The 22,867-nt window shown below is 40.8% G+C and overlaps 1 protein-coding gene across 1 annotated transcript; it reads right to left on the minus strand.

Moving 5' to 3' along the window:
* Window positions 1–837: 837 nt before the first annotated feature.
* tagapb (T cell activation RhoGTPase activating protein b) lies at window positions 838–22,634 on the minus strand. Its single transcript, XM_034162114.1, has 13 exons — window positions 22,560–22,634; window positions 12,994–13,164; window positions 10,581–10,748; window positions 7,455–7,496; window positions 7,146–7,227; window positions 7,002–7,055; window positions 5,393–5,462; window positions 5,066–5,214; window positions 4,726–4,887; window positions 4,389–4,498; window positions 3,083–3,269; window positions 2,369–2,459; window positions 838–2,278 (listed from the first exon to the last, which is right to left on the minus strand). Exons 5-13 carry the CDS (start codon window positions 7,167–7,169, stop codon window positions 1,125–1,127), a joined length of 2,001 nt encoding a protein of 666 aa, XP_034018005.1. The 5' UTR covers window positions 7,170–7,227; window positions 7,455–7,496; window positions 10,581–10,748; window positions 12,994–13,164; window positions 22,560–22,634; the 3' UTR covers window positions 838–1,124.
* Between the last annotated feature and the right edge of the window lie 233 nt (window positions 22,635–22,867).

Raw genomic sequence — 22,867 nt, forward strand, 5'->3', positions numbered from 1 at the left:
CACTGCTATGTTGTTCTTTTTATGAGTTTTTATTATTGTTGTTCATCTGTGTGCCAAATAAATAAATAAACCCAATAAAATAAATCGACAGTACATCGACTCACCACACCAAAACTACATTTAGTATCTTGTCAATTCATCTTAACATTGTACTTAAAAAAATATTGTTCATTCAAAATATTGTAAATTTTAGGGCACATTATCTAAACTCTGATAAGTGGTGAGGAAGCAAACTTTAGAAAGGAAGGAAGAAGAAGCACCAAGACCAGATCTTCAGATAACTAAGCGTCAGAGGAACAACAGTTCAGAGAAAAACCAAATCTGTCCATGTGACCTCGTCTGGTTTCCTTCTGACTGAGCACACACTGTTCACACACAATCAAACATGTTAGTTATGCAACACATTGAAGAAAGAGAAGTTTAGCCAAACTAGTCTCGCTACTTCATTTGGGGCACAGCAACCATTTGCAACAAAACATCTCACAAATATGCATTTTTTGTTTTTATTGTACATTTAGCTATGAAATGAGTGGATTCTGAAAAAAACATTGATCTCCACTGTTATAGGACGTCTATTACATTTTAGACAGCTATCAAAATACAGCATGGCTCATTATTGGAAAGGTGCATTAATGTAGTGGAACAAGAGGATTAAAAAAAAGCAAGTGCTCACTGCATTATACTGTACATTGACAATCTATACAACAAAAACGACTGGAATTCAAAAGTTATACCATATTTATCGATGGCAAACACATAGCTTCATTGTGATAGACTAGATATCTATCATAACATGAAATAGATCTTAAAACGTACCTACTCATAAAGTGCAACACCTGTGGTGACACATTCAAAGTGAAACATTAACAGGATGGATTTTTTTTTCTTTTCATATTTTATATATTTTCACAAGTTAACCAGCTGTCAAGACACAGAACTGAAAGGAATAAAATAATAAATGTATTTTCAGGTTTCCAACAAAGGTCCTGTTTTTATACGCCTGTCGCTTTAAATAGAAAGGAGCTGCAATTAAGCTTTCGTTGCCGTTTGAAACACAAATTGCGCGCTGGTATTTAACCATTTTGTGGCAGTTTCAAGAAATGTTTGTCCAACTAGAAGTCCAATCAAACGTAAGACTCCTTAGCGTAGGAAAATTCCTCAAACACAGGCTGGCTAAATCTCCGTGAAATGCCTTCGTGGCAGGTTGTGGACACAGACTCGGACATAGCTCTCTGCCGGAAAGGCCGCCGGCGCTCAACAAGTCGGTCTTCGTCCTGAGCCACTTGCGAAAAGCAGTTAGCGTATTGATTGGCGGGGTGGGGAGGTGATGAGTCATAGTTTACAGAGGAGGGGTGGGACCTTCTTTCCAGCTGGATAACATCGTGAACCGTCATCGATCTGTATTGTGGGGGAAGACCTGCATTCTGAAGCGCCTGTTTGTAAGGTGGCGGCCGACAAGGCAGTTTGCTGTCAACGTGCTTAAACACTTCAATGGCTGACAGAGGGCGTGGCTTGTGCGGATGTTCCGTTGGCACCTCTGCTTCGCTTTGAGAGTCCTCCTGGAGTGTTTCACAAGGGAAGGAGTTTTCTTTCTGAGAGTCCAGCTTTTTTCTTCTCGTGAAGGCCCCTAAGCTCCTGCTCCTCACTGGGAGATTACCCACAATCCTCATAGACTGGGAGCGCCGCTTTTCATCTGGATTGGGTTTAGCAACCTCCTGTTGCACCCTCGTGGAGTGGTTGCTGGAGTTTGCTCTTCTGGGACAAGCTGGAGACCCCACTGGAGAACTTGTGAAGACCGATCCTTCAGACTGGTTGGAGGTGGAGCTCTCCAGCGAAGAGCAGGAGCAGTCCTTAGCACCATTACCCAACGTATACAACGATTCCATGTTGGAGTTGCTGTAGAGTTTTGGGAAAGACAAGGCCGACCTGGATCCGACTCGTCTCTTCAGCAAGAAGGAGTCATCTGAGACCTGCTTTTTCAGAGGCTGATCCTCAAAGTCCTTCCTCTTCACGGAGCAGTCGTCATGGCTCCTGGCGTGGCTGCACAGGTTTGTGACATCAGCTGACAGCAGAATGATAGGCTCAGAGCAGCGTCGGTTGAACGGCAGCTTGGTTGACGTGTGAAAGATGGCGTCAGAGGTCCACGATTGCGAGGCTGAGCTGGGACAGAGGGATGACGAGGAGCCACACACCCCGTGCAAACACTCTCCTGGTTCTCCATCTCCATCTGGATCGGTGCTGTCGTACGCAGAGTCGTGGTAATGAGAGGACAGGTAGTCTGCAGAGCGAAAAGGAAGATTGATCAGGATCGACATGAGCCATAGTCCCAGTGAAGGGTAAGAATAAAGAAAAGTTTGAGAAAGAATACCTGCGTTATCGTCATCAGGATCCAGAAGGTTTCCGATATTCTCTCCAAGCGTCTCAAAATGTTCAATGAGGAACTGTGTTAGCGAGATCAGCTGAAGAAAAACAGGAGGTGGAACACGATGAGCAAACAGCCAAACCAAAATAGCACTAAGCATTTTGCTTGTATACAATCCTGCTTTTTGCCCTGTGTGTCACCGAAGCAGAAACAGCAGGGTATTGATTTTATTATCAAGATAACTCAAACACAGCTGGATGGATTTCCTTAAAACCTGATGGGACGATTATTTGGATAAATATCTGCAGGTGATTAGATTTTGGACTAGTTTGATCAAAAGTCAAGGACAATATGGACCAAAAACACTTTTTTGTATATCTCAACAAGCAAAAAGCCTTGATGAATGATGTAACGCATATATTGATCAGCCAAATATTTGTGATTTATTAGCATGAATGATTTCATAATGAAGTTACACAGTAGTCCAAAACGCCATTACTGACAATGTATATTTACTTGTACATTTATATTATAGTATGTAGAGCTTGCAGGGAAGGCATCAGGCCTCCGATGTCAGATTCATCTTTGTGTGTGATTGCTTTGCGAAGCAACAAGAGTGTGAGCTTGTGCAAGTGTAACTTTCATTGTGAAACCATTTGAGGTTTTCTGCAAAACTTCAAAGGAGCAGGGTGGCATTTATTTCAGAAGAGGAGTTTGTACCTCCGTCGGGTTTTCACGCTGCTCTTCCAGATAGGTGCTGTCCAGCTGCAGCAGCGTGGGCGCGATGCACACCGCCAGGTTTTTCGCATCCATCTTGTTGGTATCCGCGTGCTCATGGATGCGGTGGAGGATGCACACGAGGTGTTGCAGGAGGAGTCTGTTGGGAACTGGGAGCAAGTCTACGACCCTGTTGGGGGGGGGGGGGGGGGGGACAGGAAGTAGGCATTAGATTGGCGCTTGATTTTATTTCAAACTTCTTCTTTTTTCAGTGGAAGGCGGGTTAAAAAAGAGAAGTACGTTGTGTGCTGCAGACATTTTAGTTCTGCATAATTCCATCCAAAATACCCTCTTGCCCCCAAACAGTGCGGAAAGTACAGAGAATTTCTGTTTATTTATGACAATACACATTTGAATAAGGGTATTTAAATAGGTCAATTTTACACATGGGAGCAAACTAACATAGGTCAGATATTAAAGTTTCCAACCAAAAATATCCAATAAAGATAGACCCTATCACCCTGGTTCCTAACCTCGGGTCCAAACCCCCCTTAGGGGTGGAACAAAGATCACAAGTGGTGCCTGAGGTTTTTATTTGCTCAGAAGGTATGAGAATTAAAATTTAACCTATTAAATACAGTCATTATAATACATTTACATGATGGCGGGGGGCTCACCCTTTACAACTAGGGGGCTCCAAAGATCTAAGCTTGGGAACCACTATCCAGTGCCTGTTGTTTTAAATGGAAAGGAGGTGCAGGTGGCCACGCCTCTTTGCCCTACAGAGAGGAGGAGTCTCTCCATCTCACTCCTTCTTACTACGTAAGGGCATGACAGAGTGCCGACTGCTTCGAGGGCTGTCTCATAAGGAGTCCACTTGTGGAGTTATGTGACATATGTCAAGGAAGTCAAAAACAAGTTCAACCGTTTCCCGCCCCCTTTCTCAGAGGCGGAGGTGTGATGGCCCCATTATCGCCCACAGAACATGTGAGTGTGTCCCACAGACTGGCTAAGTGGGCGTGAGCGTGACAAATGCAAGCAGAAGAAGCAGACGTGGGATCGGGACTTCAGTGACATATGTCCCAGAATTGAAATGAGCCAATTCTACTGTAGTTCTTGTGGCACTGCTGCTTTTACATGCACACAGCTGTGGGAATTGGAGGCTCTATAGCATGAAACTCCAACAATATGTAACCATACAGGCGAATTAATAAAAAAAACAAAAAACATGTTGGACATTATGACCCCTTTAAGTGCTACCTGGATATCACAGTATGCACACATTTTTTTTTTTTAAAGAATTCTATACCTTTTGATTTCCAGAGCTCTCTGCATTTCATCTTCACTGTCCAGTGCCTTCATCCAGCTGTCATAAAGATCAGACACCAGCAGGCTGCCCGGAAGCTCCTTCAGGAAACTCTGCAATAAGGAAAAGAACAGTAAAGACAAAATAAAATAAACACCATCCGTGATCCTAACACCTTCCTAATGATAACCATAATGTAACCAGCTACTTATCTAGTTTGGTAGATCGATTGTTACTTATTCGATCATGTTTGTTTACATTTGAGCGCCAATCAAACCATCTCAGCCTGTCATATGCCGACTGTTGCCCCGCCCCTCGTGTGACTTCACAGCAGACGTACTTTGAGTAACCCCACGAGCAAAACGACAGGCTGCTCGTCCATGTCTACATCCAGGCCGTTGTTGAGCTTGTCCCTGATGTCCTTCATGTTCTTAATGTTGCACAGCTTCCGAAACACTCCCTCTGTGGACGGACCCTTCTTCCACAGCAACTGAAGCATCTCCTGCGGAGGAAGAAAAAAACTGTTAGAAATGCACGGAAGCAGAGATCAAAACAATCGAACGGTAAATTCCAAGAAGTAGTGCGACAGGTTAACTCAGCAGGAGCTTTTGTAGCTCTCGCCAAGATGCATGAAATGTTTCACATCAAGGTAACAGCAAGTTAGAGGACAGTGAACTCACCGTGATGGGTTTAGGGAGCGAGCCGTCGTGTGCACATATCTTTAAGAGCGGCTGCCCGAACAGCTTGGTGTCAGGATCTGACTGACATCTGTGATTGGTGAGGCCAGAGGATCTTCTCAGCCTCCTCACCAGGTTCCACTTGCTGGTTTCTGATGGAAACAACGTGTTTCGTGCATCAGCTGCTTTGACATTTTACATGTGGACACACACGTTTATCTGAATCTCAAAAGAATCTTTCCCAAAAACTGTATGTGCACTAGTCAAGATCTAAAAGTGCGCCCTACTTCTAGTGGCAGGGTTACATGTGGCCAAAGGTTTGTTACTCACCAGAGCAGTGCGTCAGCTTGTCTTCTCCATTATGCAGTGGCTTTGACAGAGCAGAGATTTTTGCATCACCCTGGCAACAAAATAAGGAAATATTGAGATATGACGATTAACATTCAAAAGGAACAGGCAAGAGGGAAGGAATTAGCGGTCGTTTCTCAACCGCCAACTGCTACACACCCTCTGACCTCACAAGTACATAGTCACCAACGGAAAAACTCACATTAAGTGAAGTTAGCAACCAACATATCCAAAATTATAAAGTCTTTATTTAACATAATAAGAAAGAAAACATAGTAGAGCTACAGTACTTCACAGACAGATGTATTGCTTAAATGGGTCATGTTGTGCAAGACAGTTTCAGTTTTATATAAAACATCTGCAAAGACCCAGTTAAAATACCCCTAACATCAGCCAAAAACTAAGGCTGAAACAGCTCGTTTTAGACTTCTGTGACATATGTCACACAAGTGTTTATCTGAACTTCTGTTTCTGTTGAGACAAACCCACTGATTTGGCCTGCACCGTGTGACACACCCACACACAAAAGTATTGAGGCTGCCTATCTGAAAAGAGAAAGGGGCGTGGCTACCAGTAGCTCCTCCCATGTGCGCAAGAAAAAGCCTCTGGCTATTTTAGGTCTATGAATGGTAAATAAGTGCACGTTGCATATCACAAGCAATTGGCTACATTGCACAGCATAACATTAACGATGAGTTTTGGAAATGTTGAAAAAAATAAACGTAAACGGTTTTCCAGTTAACCGCATGGCTGGTACACAAGCACGCTAGTTTGTAATTGCAGTTAAAAGCTCATTTATGCTCCATTTATGTATATAAATCTGCCTGTACATTTCAAACAGTGTAGCCGTCACCACCCATACGCTTCCATACGACCTTTACACTGGCATTGATGTTTTGGAATACATCCACTAGAGGGCAGTGTAAGCAGTCATAATTCAAAACAGACAAAACTTAAGGAGCTGTGCAGATGGAGGGGATCTGTGAACCCCTTAAATATGTCATGAAAATATTATTATATTAATAAAATTCTCATCAAAATGTTCTATCATTTACTATCTTTGTTATTTAAGCTTGAGTCTCGCTTGAAATATCGGCTATGCTGCCTCCATGATTTCTGGGGGTGTTGCTCATTTTTGTCCGTATCCGTAATTTTGCAGAAAATGGACACAAATATGATTAAAATGACTGCAGCGTGTGACAAAATTCTCCATCCATATTCAGAATTTAACAGTGAGGATTTACTCACAAATTGTCAAAGCATCAGCGGCATTATGGTAATGCAAGCACGTGCGTGAAGTAACAACTGGCGCATTGTTTTTGTCGGACGTGACACCGAATCATTAGAGTTCTGAAAATGGACTGCATTTATATAGCGCTTTTCCATCTGCATCAGACGCTCAAAGCGCTTTACAATAATGCCTCACATTCACCCACAAATGCACATTTTTCGGACACATCACGTCAGTGTTCTTTTTTTTTTTTTCTTTTTTTTTTAGCAACACTCTTCAACATTAGTTTGAAAGATCAGAAGCATCACATGACCCCTTTAAACAACTTTGCTCAAAAGAACCAAAGGAAACGAGACTTACATCCGGCGTAAACTCGATGAAAGGTTCCATGCCACCTCCGGTTAGAGTTTTAGTCTAAAAAGTGAAAACCAGACTTTATTAAAACTGAAATCTAAACACTCCTGTTTTGGATTAACGCGGTAAAACGGACTGAGAGAGACTTACCGTGTTGCCGCTCAACACCTTCATGAGGACGCTTGGCGGTGAAGAAGCACAACCGACCCTCGTTTTTGCACTTTTAATCTTCCTGTGAAGTGCAAAAAAAATAAAATATCACCAGTTACAAAATATATTTATACTCTATGTGCTTGTTGGGTTTGTATTATGTAATAAACAAATAATACAAACAAAATTTTAGCTCATCTCTACTGTTACGCCAAATAATTGGAGAGTCGACCCAAATCTTCTCCTACGCGTTATCCGCCCATTTGTGATAATGTGGTAAAGTAATTAAGATAATGTATTGTTTCTTACCTGTGAAGAGTATCTAACCAGCGTTCTTTCACCTCAGGCGAGCTGCAGGTAAAATAACAGCATGGTACGAGTTACTAATCCACAGCGAGACGGTGCACACGCGCAAGGAGCACTGAGACAGCGCGAACACACCCACGACCGCTTTTAACAATTCTGGTGGCAACTGAACTCAGTCATGGGAACAGGAAGCCGCGTCACGGCGACTCCCCCTAACCAGACACCTTCCTCTTCCACTGCCGTGGCGTGGAACCTGATGGAAACAGAAGTGGGCCCATACCTACGTCGACACCTGCAGGTCCTCACCTTTTATTAACCTGTTTATACTGTAAGACCGTTTTATGCCAAACTCCTACGGCACCAACGTGTGAATGTTTACTGACGACAGTAAAAGTGACCACGTGTGAACGCGGGCATGTGAATGAAAAAGAATAAAACTTTCAGATAATGGATTAGTCACAAACCTATAGCTTAGTTTCCGGGAATACAAAAGTCAAAATATACAGTGGAAAACCTCAAATGTACAGAAAAACAATAACTAGCTTTATGGTTTGATTGTATGAGAAATGTGGGTGTTACACATATGAGTGGCACTTAGTAATCTGGTGCCAGTTTAAACAGACTTTCAGTTAACTGCAATTACGCCGTCATTCTTTTTAGGCAGTTACGCAAGAGATTAATAATTAGAAATGTCCTAATCTTACAAGAGTATCGTCTAATGTCCGCAATGTCAGGGCTGGCAAAAGCATCTGTTAAAAACATAAAAATAAAAACTACTATGTCATAGATTACATAGAACTTTATTAACCCCTTGGGAAGACTCCCTCAGGGAAACTGAGGTTCCAGCAGGATTGTATAGCAGCACACAGGGTAAGAAGCACACAGAGTATCAAAAATGAAGGTAAAGAAAAAAAACAACAATTTGCAAATATAAATATAAATATCAATATGATCGCTACTAGTTTACTGGCTACTACTGTTCCTCTCCTTCCCGTCCTCTGTCTTCCTGTTACTTCTCCCCCCCCCAAGTGAGGACATGTGGTTGTGTTTAAATTTTTGGGTCTATTTTGGCATTTTGTTTCATTTTAGTTGTAAAATTTAGTTCAGTGAGTTTTAACAGTCTAACAAAAGATAAAGACAAACGGTTTGTGTTTTGTGTTCTAATGCTAGTTTTCTTTACACAAGATAGTGTAGTGTCTAGTGATGGTCTAGTGGTTAAGGTGTTGGGCTTGAGACCAGAAGATCCTCAGTTCAAATCCCCGCCTGACTGGAAAATCACTAAGGGCCCTTGGGCAAGGTCTTTAATCCCCTATTGCTCCCGGTGTGTAGTGAGTGCCTTGTATGGCAGCACCCTGACATCAGGGTGAATGTGAGGCATAATTGTAAAGCGCTTTGAGCGTCTGATGCAGATGGAAAAGCGCTATATAAATGCAGTCCATTTACCATATGATCCTGAATGCATTTGGCTTTTGTAGACTACCGTACATAACCGTTAAACTTATTTTCAAAGATAACATAATAAATCATGACAATATCTTCTGCATTTAACTCAGCTTGACAATTTTCATGTCTTATTTCATATTGGACTCATATTGGACATATTGGCTCATGAATGGATAGCAAGTTATCTGCACAACAGGTATCAGTGTGTTCATGTTGGTAGGTAAATTCTGAATTTTTGAAGTGAAAAAAGAAAAGCACTGGTGAAGACCCAGGACACGCTGGAGGTATATTTCCGAGCTGTCCTGGGAATGCCTCAGGATCCCCCGGGAAGATTTACAGGACTTGGCCGAGGATAGGGAAGTGTGGGGGGAGCTGCTTGGTCTGCCGCCACCACAACCCGGACAAGCAGTAGAAAATGAATGAATTTTATTCATATTTCAGAAGCCTCCTGGTTCAAGGTCACCTGTGTCCCATTTTTGTTATAGATCTGGACTTGCATCAGAAAAGGAATATTGCGTAAAATTTGTGTCAAATCAAAAAGCAGATCCATGTCAGATCTCAGAAGTGGCGGTAGCTTGTGATTAGTACTCGGGAGACCAGTTGGGAACACTGGGGCCTATGCCTGTTTCTCAGTATAGAACTAGCGTTGCATCAGGAAGGGCATCTGGTGTAAAACTTGGCAACCTGAACAACTGGTAGCAACCGAAAGACAAAAGCGTCTTAGCATTAGTTTTTTAATAGAACTTTTTAAAAGATCTAACAGGGTCAACTAAACAATCGTTATGTTATATGATTTGTGTCAGCAATAATTTGCCACAGTTACCTCTGTCTTTCTCACCACACAGCCTAGAGTGTTGTAACGTTGCGTGCATTGTGATACTCTGCACTGGGGTCTCCAACTGTGCTATTCCTGTTTGTGAACAAGGTACTTATGTCAAATTGACACAAATAGATATGGTGGATGTCGGACGTCTGTTAAGTAAGAGCTGATGAGATTTTTAGGCAGATGTAACTCCATCGCGAATCCTTTTTGCGAATATTGTTACAAAAGTATTTCCCACTGATTTTCATGCTATTAGTACTTTACAGTAAAAGAAATAAGCATGCTGCCTTGAAGAGAGAAGGAATAAACAATCTACAGGGTTAAAATGTGTCTGCACAGAAACCGACTTTGTGTTGCACTTTTTTGGCCACCTGATTGTATCTTGACCCCCAGATTCACTGCTACAGTAGAAACACTAGCTTTTTAATTTGTTTTTTTTTTTTTTCTTGAAAAAGGCAGGATTAACCCATTTAAAAATGAGAGGAAACATTAACTTTTTTTAAATCACATGATGTTCTGTTAACCTTTATTGTCTTCCTCCAAAGGGCAGAAAAAAAAATCACCCTTATTTTAAAGGCCAGCATTTCTTGATAAAGTCACGAGCACACGATCGGTTTGACGTTCGACTCAACACTTCCTATTTCACAACCCTTTTGTCTTGTGATCTGCAGTCTTTGGTTTGTTCCCGTTTTCATTAACACCACAGATCATATGACCATTTACTACACTGCACCAGACTTTCTGGATTTTTACAAGTGAATCAATCGGTGTGAATGTCTATTTTGTGACCTACAAAAGTGACTAAATGTTTTTGCTTTAAGGGATTATAGTCGCGCACGCTTGCGACGACTTGATCTGCTTACCGAAAACACAGCAAGCAGAAATTGAGGGCCCAGGCTAACACCAGGGTCACTCTGAGGTCAGCGTCCCCCGTGGCCCCGTCGTCTTCTCCTAACGTTTCGTCGTGGACGCCGCAGAGCCAGATGTCCGCCAGGCGCACTCTGTGCTTCAGCCAGTAGCTGGCACTCGATCTGTTCAAGCAGAAACGTGAAAAAAACTGATCTGAAATACAGTCCAGTAGTATCTTGGCTCTTCAAAAGTGATGACCCATGAGAGGCAATCGCTGGCTGCATGTCCGTACAGCTACTGAATCATCCATCTGTCCATTCATCCGGGGTACAGATGGCTATTAATTGTGACCTAATTTAATTGGCACTTAGCCGGTAAGTTTGCAGCCACAAACTGGACAAAGTGCGTTCCCTTATCTGCCTGCTTTCCTGCACTTACATAGACATCTCTTCTACTTTTTTGAACCTCCGATTCTTTTATTTTGTTCATCTTTGTAACTCCACACCTCTCAGCACTGTCATTTCTTCTCCTGCACTCCCTTCACTGCCCGTGTCTAGTTTAAAGACTGCAACACTCAGACACATGTTACATTACCTGGTTCTCAACACAAGCACACTCTTAAGTCGAATCACTTGCAGAACATTGTTGACTTCATGACAGAACTGTTTCAGAAATGTTGGATCCAACTTGAATTTTACCATTTTGAAGTTCCAGGTCGGTCAACATTTATTTCTAGTGTGACATCAAAGTAACTACTCTGTTGCGCTCTCTTGGCGCGGCTCTAGTTTAAAGACTGCAACACTCAGACACATGTTACATTACCAGGTTCTCAACACAAGTACACTCTGCTTGCCTGCACATATCACCAGTGATGTTACAGCCTGCTACAAAGTATGACAGCATAGTATCACCACTATGGTACACAAAATATACTCATCCAGGTAGCACAGCTGATAAATATGACAGTATTAATACGGATCCATGTTGGAAGCTGTTGCACGTCACTTACATGTGATATTGGTGTCAGGATCTGCGATGTGAGGGAAAATACACAACATTATATGCCGTAACATGCACAACAAAACTAACCCTAGTGGAAAAATTATAAAATATTACTTACCTTACTACTTCATTGCTTCACTTGAAGCAGACAGGTTAGCACTAATCTGCTAACTAGCCAGAAAATCTTTCCTGGTTTACAGGGATTGACAGGTGCCACTTTGGTTGGTTGCTGTAATGTTTGGACTACAACACACCCAGTTGAATGAACCTGGGGTATGCAACCCCTTACCTCCAAACCACCTACTTCTGGAATTCCATCTAGTCCAAGAGCTTTTCCAGTCCCCACCTTTTTCAAATCCTCTTACTTTACATCCTGGTTGTCATTCTTTCATGCTGGAATATCAGAGAACATCTTGAGTCTTCATTTGATCCCATTGTGCTCAATCAAAACCACATTTCGCTCATCAATCCTTCCTTCCCTTTGGTGTTACTTCACATATCTCCTCCAGTGCCTTGGCTTTTGCCTCTGCTGAATTGCCTCACTGGTCAGCCTGGCTGCCCCCACGTGGTCCACTTCCTGTCATCCTACACAACACTTTTTCAGATTTTGTGTTCTTCTTTCATGACTCTTTCTCCTTAAACATGTTCTTTTGACCTTCCTCTTTCACTCTCCACCGCTTTCCCCTCAGCAGTCCCTGTTCCCGTCTTGTTCTCCCTGATCTCTCACTCACGCAACTACTTTATTAATTTACTTTCTCCTTGTATAACTTTGCAATTCCTGATTTCTCCACTTGACAAAGTCTGTTTGGCTTTCTATGCCTCATATGCTGCGGGTCCATTTGGAATAAAAAATAAAATATCAGTGAATACATATATTGGGCAGATCATTAATGTGTGTTTGTTCAAAGTCTAGTCAGATATAGATCTTAAAGTACATTAACTGTACAACACTGTAGTCTCAGCTGTGTAGATACTGGAACAGTGGGCAGGTTTATGGTACGAATATGAGTGTACGCCCTCCCACTCAGAGCTCACAAAACTTCCATCAGTTTTGGTAAACAGCTATTCCCATATAGGTTATTTGTAAGAGAAATAACTATTTTTAACACTCGTATAAGCAACGTTCAAATGGTTTTCTGAGGTGAATGTGAATTTCAAGTTTCCGTCATGTGCCTCGGAGGGAATCACCAACAAATTTATGTGACATGACGAAACAAAAACAATAGTTGTGCTGGGAGATTCCCGAACAGTCCGTATCATCCAAAAATACAGGGTTTGTTTTCAGTTCCCTTTTCGCTCTCGTCCAATCCCGTTGTAAAGTACGAGGCGTAACTCAGGAGGAAGTTCCCCCACATCAGCATGACAACTGCATTCTCTCTGAAAACTTGTTTTGTTGGCGTTTCTATTAATACCACTATTTCTTACTTGAGTTTAGCGAAGACGATGATGTCGCTGAAGAGGAAGAGGTGTCTGTCTCTGATCTTTGTACCCTCTGTGACCTGGACCCATTCGTCCAACAGCAGCTCTCCGTTCTCACTGCTGATTCCGAGCACAAACGGACTCTGGTCCACAGACACCCCACATGAGGCCTCCTCCCTGAGAAAAAACAAAAGGGTGGGAAGCACGTTTCTTTTACCGTGTAGTGCGTTTAAGATGGTACATCAAGCCCAGACGCCTATAAAGTTGCTGTCCTAAATAGGGCAGGTTCATGATGGATTTAATTGTTCACGTATCTTGAAAATGACATCATCTTTTAGAACTTGCTACAGTCTCGTAACATGATGCTAACAGGCTAATGTTAGCATGAGCTGAGCGCCTCCTTTCTGAGTATTTTATTAAAAATATCTGTAATAATATGGCTTGTTGTGTGGTTAATTGTCCGAACAGATCATCTAAGAAGCCTGTGCTCCAGTATTTCCATCAAGGGAAATTTTTGTGTTATTGTTATATTAGCATGTTAGCAGGTAGCTTAGCTGACATAAGCATTTTCACTGCGTCACTTTGCACGTTTATGGATTGGCCATGACATAGGCAGAGTAGCAATGTTAAAGCATGGCTTCCCGTTGATGAATAGTAATCAAACAAAAAAATTAATGTTTGATTAAATGCACATTCATTCATTTTCTGGTGCTTATCAGTCCAGTTTGCTGTGGCAGCAGACCAAGCAGCCCATCCCACACTTCCCTATCCTCTGCCAAGTCCTGTAACTCTTCCCGGGGGATCCTGAGGTGTTCTCAAGCCATCTGGTAAATATAGTCCCTGGAGTCTCCTCCCAGTTGGATGTACCTGGAAGACCTAATAGGGAGATGACCAGGGACATCCTCACCAGATGTCTAAACCACCTCAGCTGGCTCCTTTCAGTGTGAAGAATCAGCGGCTCTACTTGGTTTCCCTCCTGGATAGTCCAGCTTCTCGTCCCATCCCAGAGTGTAAGCCTAGACACCTAACATAGGAATCTCATGTCCTCCACGTGTATCCACAACCTTATTCTTTTGGTCATTACCCAAAGTTCATGATCATGGGTGAGAACAGGAGCGTAAATCAACTGGTAAATCGAGAGTCTCACCTTCTCAGCTCCTTTTTCACCTTGACATCCGGTACAGCATCCAAACAACATCAGACTCCACCCAAATTTATCGATCTCAGGCTACATACCACCACTCATGAAAAAGACCGAGATACTTAAACTCTTCTGCTTGGGGAAACAATTCTTCCCTAACGCAGAGGGACAATCCACTGTTTTCCGAAAGAGGACCATGGACTCAGATTTGAAGGTGCTAATTCGCATTCAAATTACTTCACAAGCAAACAGAACCACATCATCTGCAAAAAGTAGAGATTTCTGGGCAATGGACAGAGACAAATGCCCACACAGACTGACATACACAATAAAACATACTTTAAATAAGCCCATATGGAGCCTAATGTCCCAAGGTATCAAAAACAGCAAATCGTAGCTTTCTATAAGCATCTGACACACACTTATTTTGAATGTAACTAAATTCTGCAAAGACAATATGATTCTCTGATCATTTTACTATTAATTACTGTTGGCTTTGTCATTCACAAAGGTAGATTTTACAGTATAGCGACCAGTGTGCAGTCATTTATGTTGTCTGAATCCAGGAAATGACTGTGCACAACATTCAATGACCTTAAATTCTCTCTTCAATAACCTATTGTACTATTTTCAGCAGGCAGCCCTCAAAAAATTATGGTAAAAACACACGCCAGGCTGCCCAATCCCAAGATGTTTGGCATGCATCAAACAACCAAACAAGTCAATGTGGAGTCAACAAGCGTGCTTTTTAAAATTTGGTCTGAGTCAATATGAAAGTGGTTTTGCTCACCCCGCTGACTGTGGGGGCAAGGCACAAATTCAAATGGTGGCAGTCCAGGTACGTTCCCTTTTGCCCTTCTTGTCTTGGTGAGGATGATACACACACACACACACACACACACACACACACACACACACACACACACACACACACACACATACACACACTCATAAAATCAAAGTAACTACTTGTCGCTAAGTTGTTTTCTGGCAGTTTGTCTGTGACCGTCCCACTATAATGAAACTAACACACAAAATCCCCCCCCTACATGTGTGAAACGCACAATGAACAGCTACTGCGTGGAAGTGTGAAAGTGGGATGCTCGTGACATTTCTCTGCTTTAAAGGTCACCCACCAGCTGGTGGTCGTAGTCCGAATTATTGTCATACCAACTTATAAAGGTTAACAAGGTGATGCGTGATTTTGGATTTTTTTTTTTTTAAAGATTCACATGTTTAAAAAACTGTCACATTGTGTCACATATTGAAACTTCCTAATCAAGTTGAAAAATAAGAACCAAGACAACAAAGAGCTGTGGTGTTGAAATGAATCATCACAGGTTGAAGGTGTCGTCCCTATTGATTTATTGTTTATTTATTTTTTACCATTTTGTCCCTTCCATATTTAAATAAAGGATTCTTAATCATCTATGATAATTCCAATATAATCAAAATTCACCATGTCTCGACACAATTTCCGATTTTGATACAGCAACAAGCAGTGTTGTCAAAGTAACTTTGAAACGTTACTTTATACAGTTATATTTTACAGTCACTTTCTACAGTCACATCAGCAGCAGCTGCGGACAAATTGTCGGCAGCTGCTGAATGTAATTAATAAAGTAACTCATAACCTAACTGTGTTATTTTTAAGATTTAGTACTCAGAAAAGTAACTATTAGTTTCTTTGCTGATTACTCAATCTTAAGAGTAACCAAGTTAGATTACTAGTTATATTAAATCAAATCAATTTTATTTATATAGCACCAAATCACAACAAACAGTTGCCCCAAGGTGCTTACTTACTTTAATTTAATACTTCACATTACTATTAGTTGCAAGTTTTCGGCAGATTATAATAGGCCACAGGCTGGAATACACAATTTAATGAAACCATATTTTTACATTCCCTGAACTCTACCGAGTATGAAATGGAGAGGTAACAGAAAAAATATAGGGATCAACTTGATCAAAACACCGTTTTTCTTATTATACCTCAAATTGTTTTGTCCTGGCCCAATCAGGGCTGATTTTTTGGCATTTTGACATGCATAAAAGTTGTATAAATATTCTGTATATCATATAAAACTATACATTTTAAAAAAAACTTAGATTCTCTACATTTACATGATGTCCACTATATTTCTGTGTAACAAAGGACAAGTTCACGGTATAGCATAGTGTCAAACCATGTTCGCAGCCCTAACAAACAGACAATTTTAGAAAGATTTTCTAATACGTTTCTTTTACACCAACAAACGTTAATGATGAATCAATATCTGATAGATAGTATCAAACTAGAGATCTCTGGCTTTCATATGACACCAAAATCACCAGTGATATGTGAAGGAGAAAATCAAATAACAACTACATTAAAATTCCATATTTATGCTTCAGATTATTGCATAGCTTTCTCTGAGCCACACGATGTCACAATCCATTTCTAGATTAGAACTTTGTGTGCATTTATAGAATCATAAACTAAATCAAATCCTACGATAGTACTAGTGCAAATGTTCTTACCTGAACATCCTTCATCATCAGAAATTGTCAACATATCATAAGAATGTAAATGATAGATACAGGGTTAAAACTAAGCCTTTCACAGTATATTCATGACCTGGTGTCCACACAACAAGACATCATAGCTGCTGTGTGGGGGGGGGAGGCTTTTTCGACCATCAAACAGTAAACTTAGTCAGTGACAGCATCACGTCGCTGAGCAAAAGGACTATCATTTGCATCTGAAAGCACCAAAAAAAAAAAAGAAAACAACATGACATTTAAGCAAAACATCTACTGAACATAGGTGACCTGAAATCCCCTTCAGAAGAACTCAAGCTAAAATCAGGACATGTTTCATACTAAGGTTTTAGGGAAGACGACGCACACATAAGTCTGCTGCATCAATTGTCAATACTAAGTTATGTTAGATATATTTGTGTGTTCAGTTAAAGTTTTCTTTATTTGTTTTCTGTACTCGTTTTGCTATTAAAGTAGTTATATTAGAGAAGCTTGAATCTTCGACTGGACTGGGTTGCTTGACGCGAGGACGTTTCGATTCAAATCACAGAAGCTTCCTCAGCTAAAATTCTTGCTCTGGTAGTCTGACTTCTGTCTTGACTCTTGTAAACAGAAGCCACAAACGCTGGCGTTTTAAGCCTAACCAGACCCCTCCTACCGAGAGGCCGACTGCTATAGGTTGGTGACTAAACAATAGCTCTAATTAGCACCTATTGTGCTCTAGTAAGCACCCTCCTAAAGACAGGGCAGCTGTCCCTCCTAATGATGGGACGGAAGTCTCTCCTGATGGCTCCCTTGACAACTTGATGACGTGAATGACTCATTACCATGAACAAAAGACTGAAACTGCTTTGACCTGAGTACCCATTGTAAACAGGGGACAAAGTGTGTCTCAGACCCCCTCCCCGGTTAAGGCTGGGTTTCAACTGTTTCACATAGAAAGCCATTCACGTCATCAGGAGAGTCACCAAGGGAGCCATCAGGAGAGACTTCTGTCCCATCATTAGGAGGGACAGCTGCCCTGTCTTTAGGAGGGTGCTTACTAGAGGACAATAGGTGCTAATTAGCTATTGTTTAGTCCCAGCCTATAGCAGTCGGCCTCTCGGTAGGAGGGATCTGGTTAGGTTTAAAACTCCAGCGTTTGTGGCTTCTGTTTACAAGAGTCAAGACAGAAGTCAGACTACCAGAGCAAGAATTTTAGCTGAGGAAGCTTCTGTGATTTGAAGCGAAACGTCCTCACGTCAAGCAACCCAGTCCAGTCGAAGATTCAAGCTTCTCTAATATGGAAACCACCTGGACAACTGAGAGCCTACACAGAAACATTAAAGTAGTTATCTTACTTAGGATTGTATTCTTAGTTTTCATTCTTATTCTTACTTTCCTTTGTCCTAAACAGTAAAAAAAAAAAAAAGGTTAAACATGCACATACCAACAAAAGACAAAGGAAAGTAAGAATAAGAGTGAAACTAAGAATACAATCCTAAGTAAGATAACTACTTTAATAGCAAACGAGCACAGAAAACAAATAAAGAAAACCATAACTGAACACACAAATAATCGAACATAACTTAGTGTTGACAACTGATGTAGCAAATGAGAAGATATGCTGGACTGAGAGGCCATGAATTGAGCCTTGAAGTACAAAGTTCCAGGTTGAATTTAAGAAAAAAAATTAGCAATTGGAATATGGAATAGTTGACCACGAGAAGTGGTCGCCTCACCCAGTGCTAATGTTTTTAAAATAAATTGATTTGTATTATATCACAAATACCACCAGGTTTTAAAATTGTTTTTATTGCAATATTTATTATGTTATTTATTGTTATAATGTGTCTTTATATACATTTCTGTATACATCTTTTTTACACAATAAAATGAATTATGGATTATTACTGGCTCTCACCAACAGGGGGAGCTCTCCCTGTATCTAAAACTTGCACATGCCTGATAGAAGTGAAACTTAACTCTTATTTTTAAACTTTAAACAGATCTCAGAGACTTCCAATCAAATAACAAAGGCAAATACTTGATCACTCTGTTGGTATTTGCATGTCTAACCTGATTTTTTTTTTTTTTTTTTACCATTTAGGACAAAGAGAATTAGGTTACATTATAAATCATATATGTTCTGTTGCTGCGGGGGTTGGGGAGGGGGTTGGACCTCCCTCAAATGCCCACCAATAAGGAAAGGATTTTGCGAGATGAGGTCCGCCTTTGTCACACCTATGAAATGTTTATAAAAACTGTTTATGTCTATTTTTTTGGGATTCTGTAAGGGCGGATCTTGTCTGTGAGAGAAGTAATACAGAATCCAGGCCTATTTTTTCACTGTGACTTTGAATAAATTTAAAAGTGCAGAATAGTTTGAGTTTGTATTTTGTGAGAGGCAGTGTGCAAGAATCGGGGGAAAAAATAACAGTTACAATGTTTTTATTTTGTTCCATCATAGCTTTATTTATTTAATGCATTTTTCTAAGTTGAAAGACAGTAATTCGGATTTTCCCTCAAATGCAGCACCACCCTTGACCCTTCGCATGCACACATGCATCCTCCTTTATGTCATCTGCACAATCTCATGGAATCCTACCAGAATTAACACTTTTGCCACAATACAATGAGCTGTAATTATGCAAGACACCACATAATTAAATACACTTAGATTTCAATACAAAGTCAATTTTGTGGGAAATTTTAAGGACTGCCATTTATTTTATTTTATTTAAATTGGCCCAAAAGTGAGCAGAACTTTTTTTAAAAAAATGCAAAATGCAGTTTTAAATTGAAACAGAATGTAAAAAAAAAAAGAAAGAAAAGAAAAAAAGTGACTCTTAATATAAATGTTTCTTTTCTTCACCTGACAGTTTGTTGCGTTGGAGTGTTGGAAATTCAACACTGTAACCCCCCCCAAAACACACACACACACACACACACACACACACACTCAGTGACACAGAGTGGGCTTTGTGGCCCAGACAGAGTGACGCCACCTTTCCTCACCTCGTGGGAACATGTGGAATAGAAGCTGAACTTTATATATATCAAATGCTCCTTTAAATGTCTGAGATCATTTCTATGAAATATAACCATTCAAATGTCATTTTAATAGATTTTTGTTTTTGAGGAATTTAACATTTCAGTTCCTTCCATCTACGCTCTACTGCTGTAACCTTTACGATTAAATGTTCACTATTTAAACAATCCTACAAAGGGCGCTCACAGTGCAACACCAATTCCTTAGAATGTTTGTAAATTTATGCAAATTTATTTTTTGTTATCACTGACACCTTAATGATTTACTGAATTGTGATTCACCAAATAATAATAATAATTCACCTGTTTGAATGAGAAATATCTGCTATTAGACTGTACACGCTGTCCCGGTCTGCCGCCAAGCCGCACCAACCCGTCGGTTGCGGATATCAGCGGATGACAGGGGATATGCAGCGCGTTGGTTGTGTATGTCCTGCGTATGTCTTCAGTATGTGTTCAGGCAGTGATGCGGATCTCATCCGCAGCCAGGATTTTTGAGCGGCTCAAAAATCCTGCTGCGGATGAGATATGCGTGCCTCTGTGGATGATCACGGACGTGTTCAGATGGCGGCCGACTCATACAGGAATGTTACACGGTTATTGCGGTTGTTTGGCGGATGTGGGCCACTTCTGTGCGCATTCCAGCCGCAAATCCTCCTAAATGCCAGTGGGACAGGGCCCTTAAATATGAAAAAGTATCGGTATCGGTATCGGCAATACTGGGCCTGTATTTACTTGATATTGGATCAATACCAAAATTCCCGGTATCGCCCACCTCTACCTGCTGTTGCTTTACATCTGTTACATAATTAGTTCAGCCACAAACAAGACAAGGTGAAACACTCATCCAGCCATCATCTTTTTCATGTTCTTAGACTCAAACTGAGTCTAAGAGAAAAATTCAGTGCCGTTGTCTCCTTGAAGTGTTTGACAGAATGCTGTCAACAGGTCGACTTTTGGCCTATGAGAAATTTCACAGCTAAATGGAAAGAAGGTGCTGTTTGCCACGCCCACACATCCGTCAGAGACAGACGTCACTTTACATCTTGCAGAGGTCATGTGGGCGTATAAAAACAGAGTGCAGACCAGTTCGGTGGGTGCAGAATTTCAGACATAACACCTCCGTGACATATGTCGAAGAAATTTGTGTCAAGCTGTTTCAGGTTTGATTATTACTCAAAGCAGGAGCGTCTTCATGTGCACAAAAGTGTTTAATGTGAAACTCCGACTGCATATATGAATGTAAAAACATGTTAAACCTGATTTTTGTGTAATATGACTCATATTCCATGTGGAAAATCCAACTCATTCACCAAAAATTAGTGCTGCTTTGAAACCCTGGAGGAATACTTTAAGAGATGTAGAGACATTGATTAATTATTTTATTTAATCGAGAATAAATAGTGTTTTTCCACATATGGACAGCATCACACCACTACTATAAGTCTTCCAATTGTTAAAACTGTAGCTACAGAAGTTGTAACCAAAGTCCCTATGTTCAGGTTTCATGGCACACAATCTATAACAGAATGCAAATCCATTTAAGGCACGTACAAGTCCTCGTGGCCATCTCACAGGGCACATAAACTGAGTACCAAAGTAAGCACAGCATGAAAAAGTGTTGGCTTCATCCAGTTCTTTATTCATGGGACAAAAAAGACGTAACACTGGAAGTTGTCGTGACAGTAGAATTAACACGTACTTGAATATAACACCCGTTACTCCACCGTCTCCAGATAAGATAAGACTTTATTGATTTCACAGTGGAGAAATTCACATGTTACATCAGCTCTTAAAAAACACACAAGATGAGTGCGAGTAGAGGAAAATGTGCATCAAACAGCGTGTGCAAAGATAAGCAATAATAATAATACAATAAAATAAGAAAATGAGGTAGAAATAGAATATATATATATTGCTGCTGCATGATTCAATGCAACAGCAATGAAGGTTTTTCTTTCCCAAGTTTTACCTTGTGTGTGCTTTTTATATGTGTTCATGTACCGGGCCGGCTTATGTGTGTTGTTTGTGTGTGTCGTCTGTCGTCATGAAGCCGGTCATAGTTTGCTCAGCCCTGCTGTTGACCTAAGGCAGGATATACATCTGGAGCTGGTTCCCGGGCGCTTAAAGGCGACTTCTGCTCCTAACTGGCAATTAGGATGGGTTAAATGCAGTACACACATTTCATTGTGCAGGGAACATGTTCCTTTGTGCATATGACAATAAAATTCTTTTGAATCCTTTGAATATATACACACATACACACATATATAAGTATATATGCATATATAAACATTACTGGAATTAAAAAATAGGAGCATCTTATTTACAATATGTGAAGTAAACAGTCAATAGTGTGCATGTGTGGTGAACCCGCTTATGTAAGGCACATCCAGTGTCATGCTATTAAAATGCCACAGGTCACTGCACTTGACTTTAGACGGTCTAAAACAAGTGTCTTTGTGTAAGAGATTATCGGAATGCACCAGCTTTGCACATGAACACACCTACTTTTTTAGACAAACACGCCCATGTCACGCAAAAAAAAAAAAGACAACTGCATTGGTGCATGGTGTAAGATAGGGGCCCAAGGCTTTGAAATTTGACCATATTACTCCTCTGCTGATGTGCCATCCCATACCCTGTGATCTAAAAATGTGGGCTTACTATGCACTCCAAAAATTAAAAAGAAGTCAGCAGGCCTTACTGTTATCACATCCATTTTCTCTGGAATAACCTGCTTGGTGCATAATATGATTGTAATTTGTAAAATACGACTTTTTTCTACCCACTGTAGCCTCCTCTGAACATTTCCCATCCACCAACCCATTTCCTCCTCTACTGCTCCTAAGAGAGATGTTGAAACTGGTCTACATACCTGATCGGAGACCATGGTATTCCCAAAGCCTTCCCAAAAACCAGTGATGGAGCAGAGAGTTGCCTCTCAGCCAGGTTTTTGTGGATCTGAAAGAATGAAACACTGGCAATTAGCAGTAGATAAATTAGAAACTTACTGTCTGCTTGTCACAAAACGTTATCTGCACAAGATAATCATTTTGTGGGAACAAGTAAATTACACTGCACTGGTAAATAAGTGTGTTCTTGTTCTGTGTTGTACAACTATGGTGTTATGTTGTGCCAAGGTAACTTGTTTCCACAAGATAATTGCCTTAATGGCAATTATCT

This window comes from Thalassophryne amazonica, chromosome 21 (genome assembly GCF_902500255.1).
Source record: "Thalassophryne amazonica chromosome 21, fThaAma1.1, whole genome shotgun sequence".
Taxonomy (NCBI): domain Eukaryota; kingdom Metazoa; phylum Chordata; class Actinopteri; order Batrachoidiformes; family Batrachoididae; genus Thalassophryne; species Thalassophryne amazonica.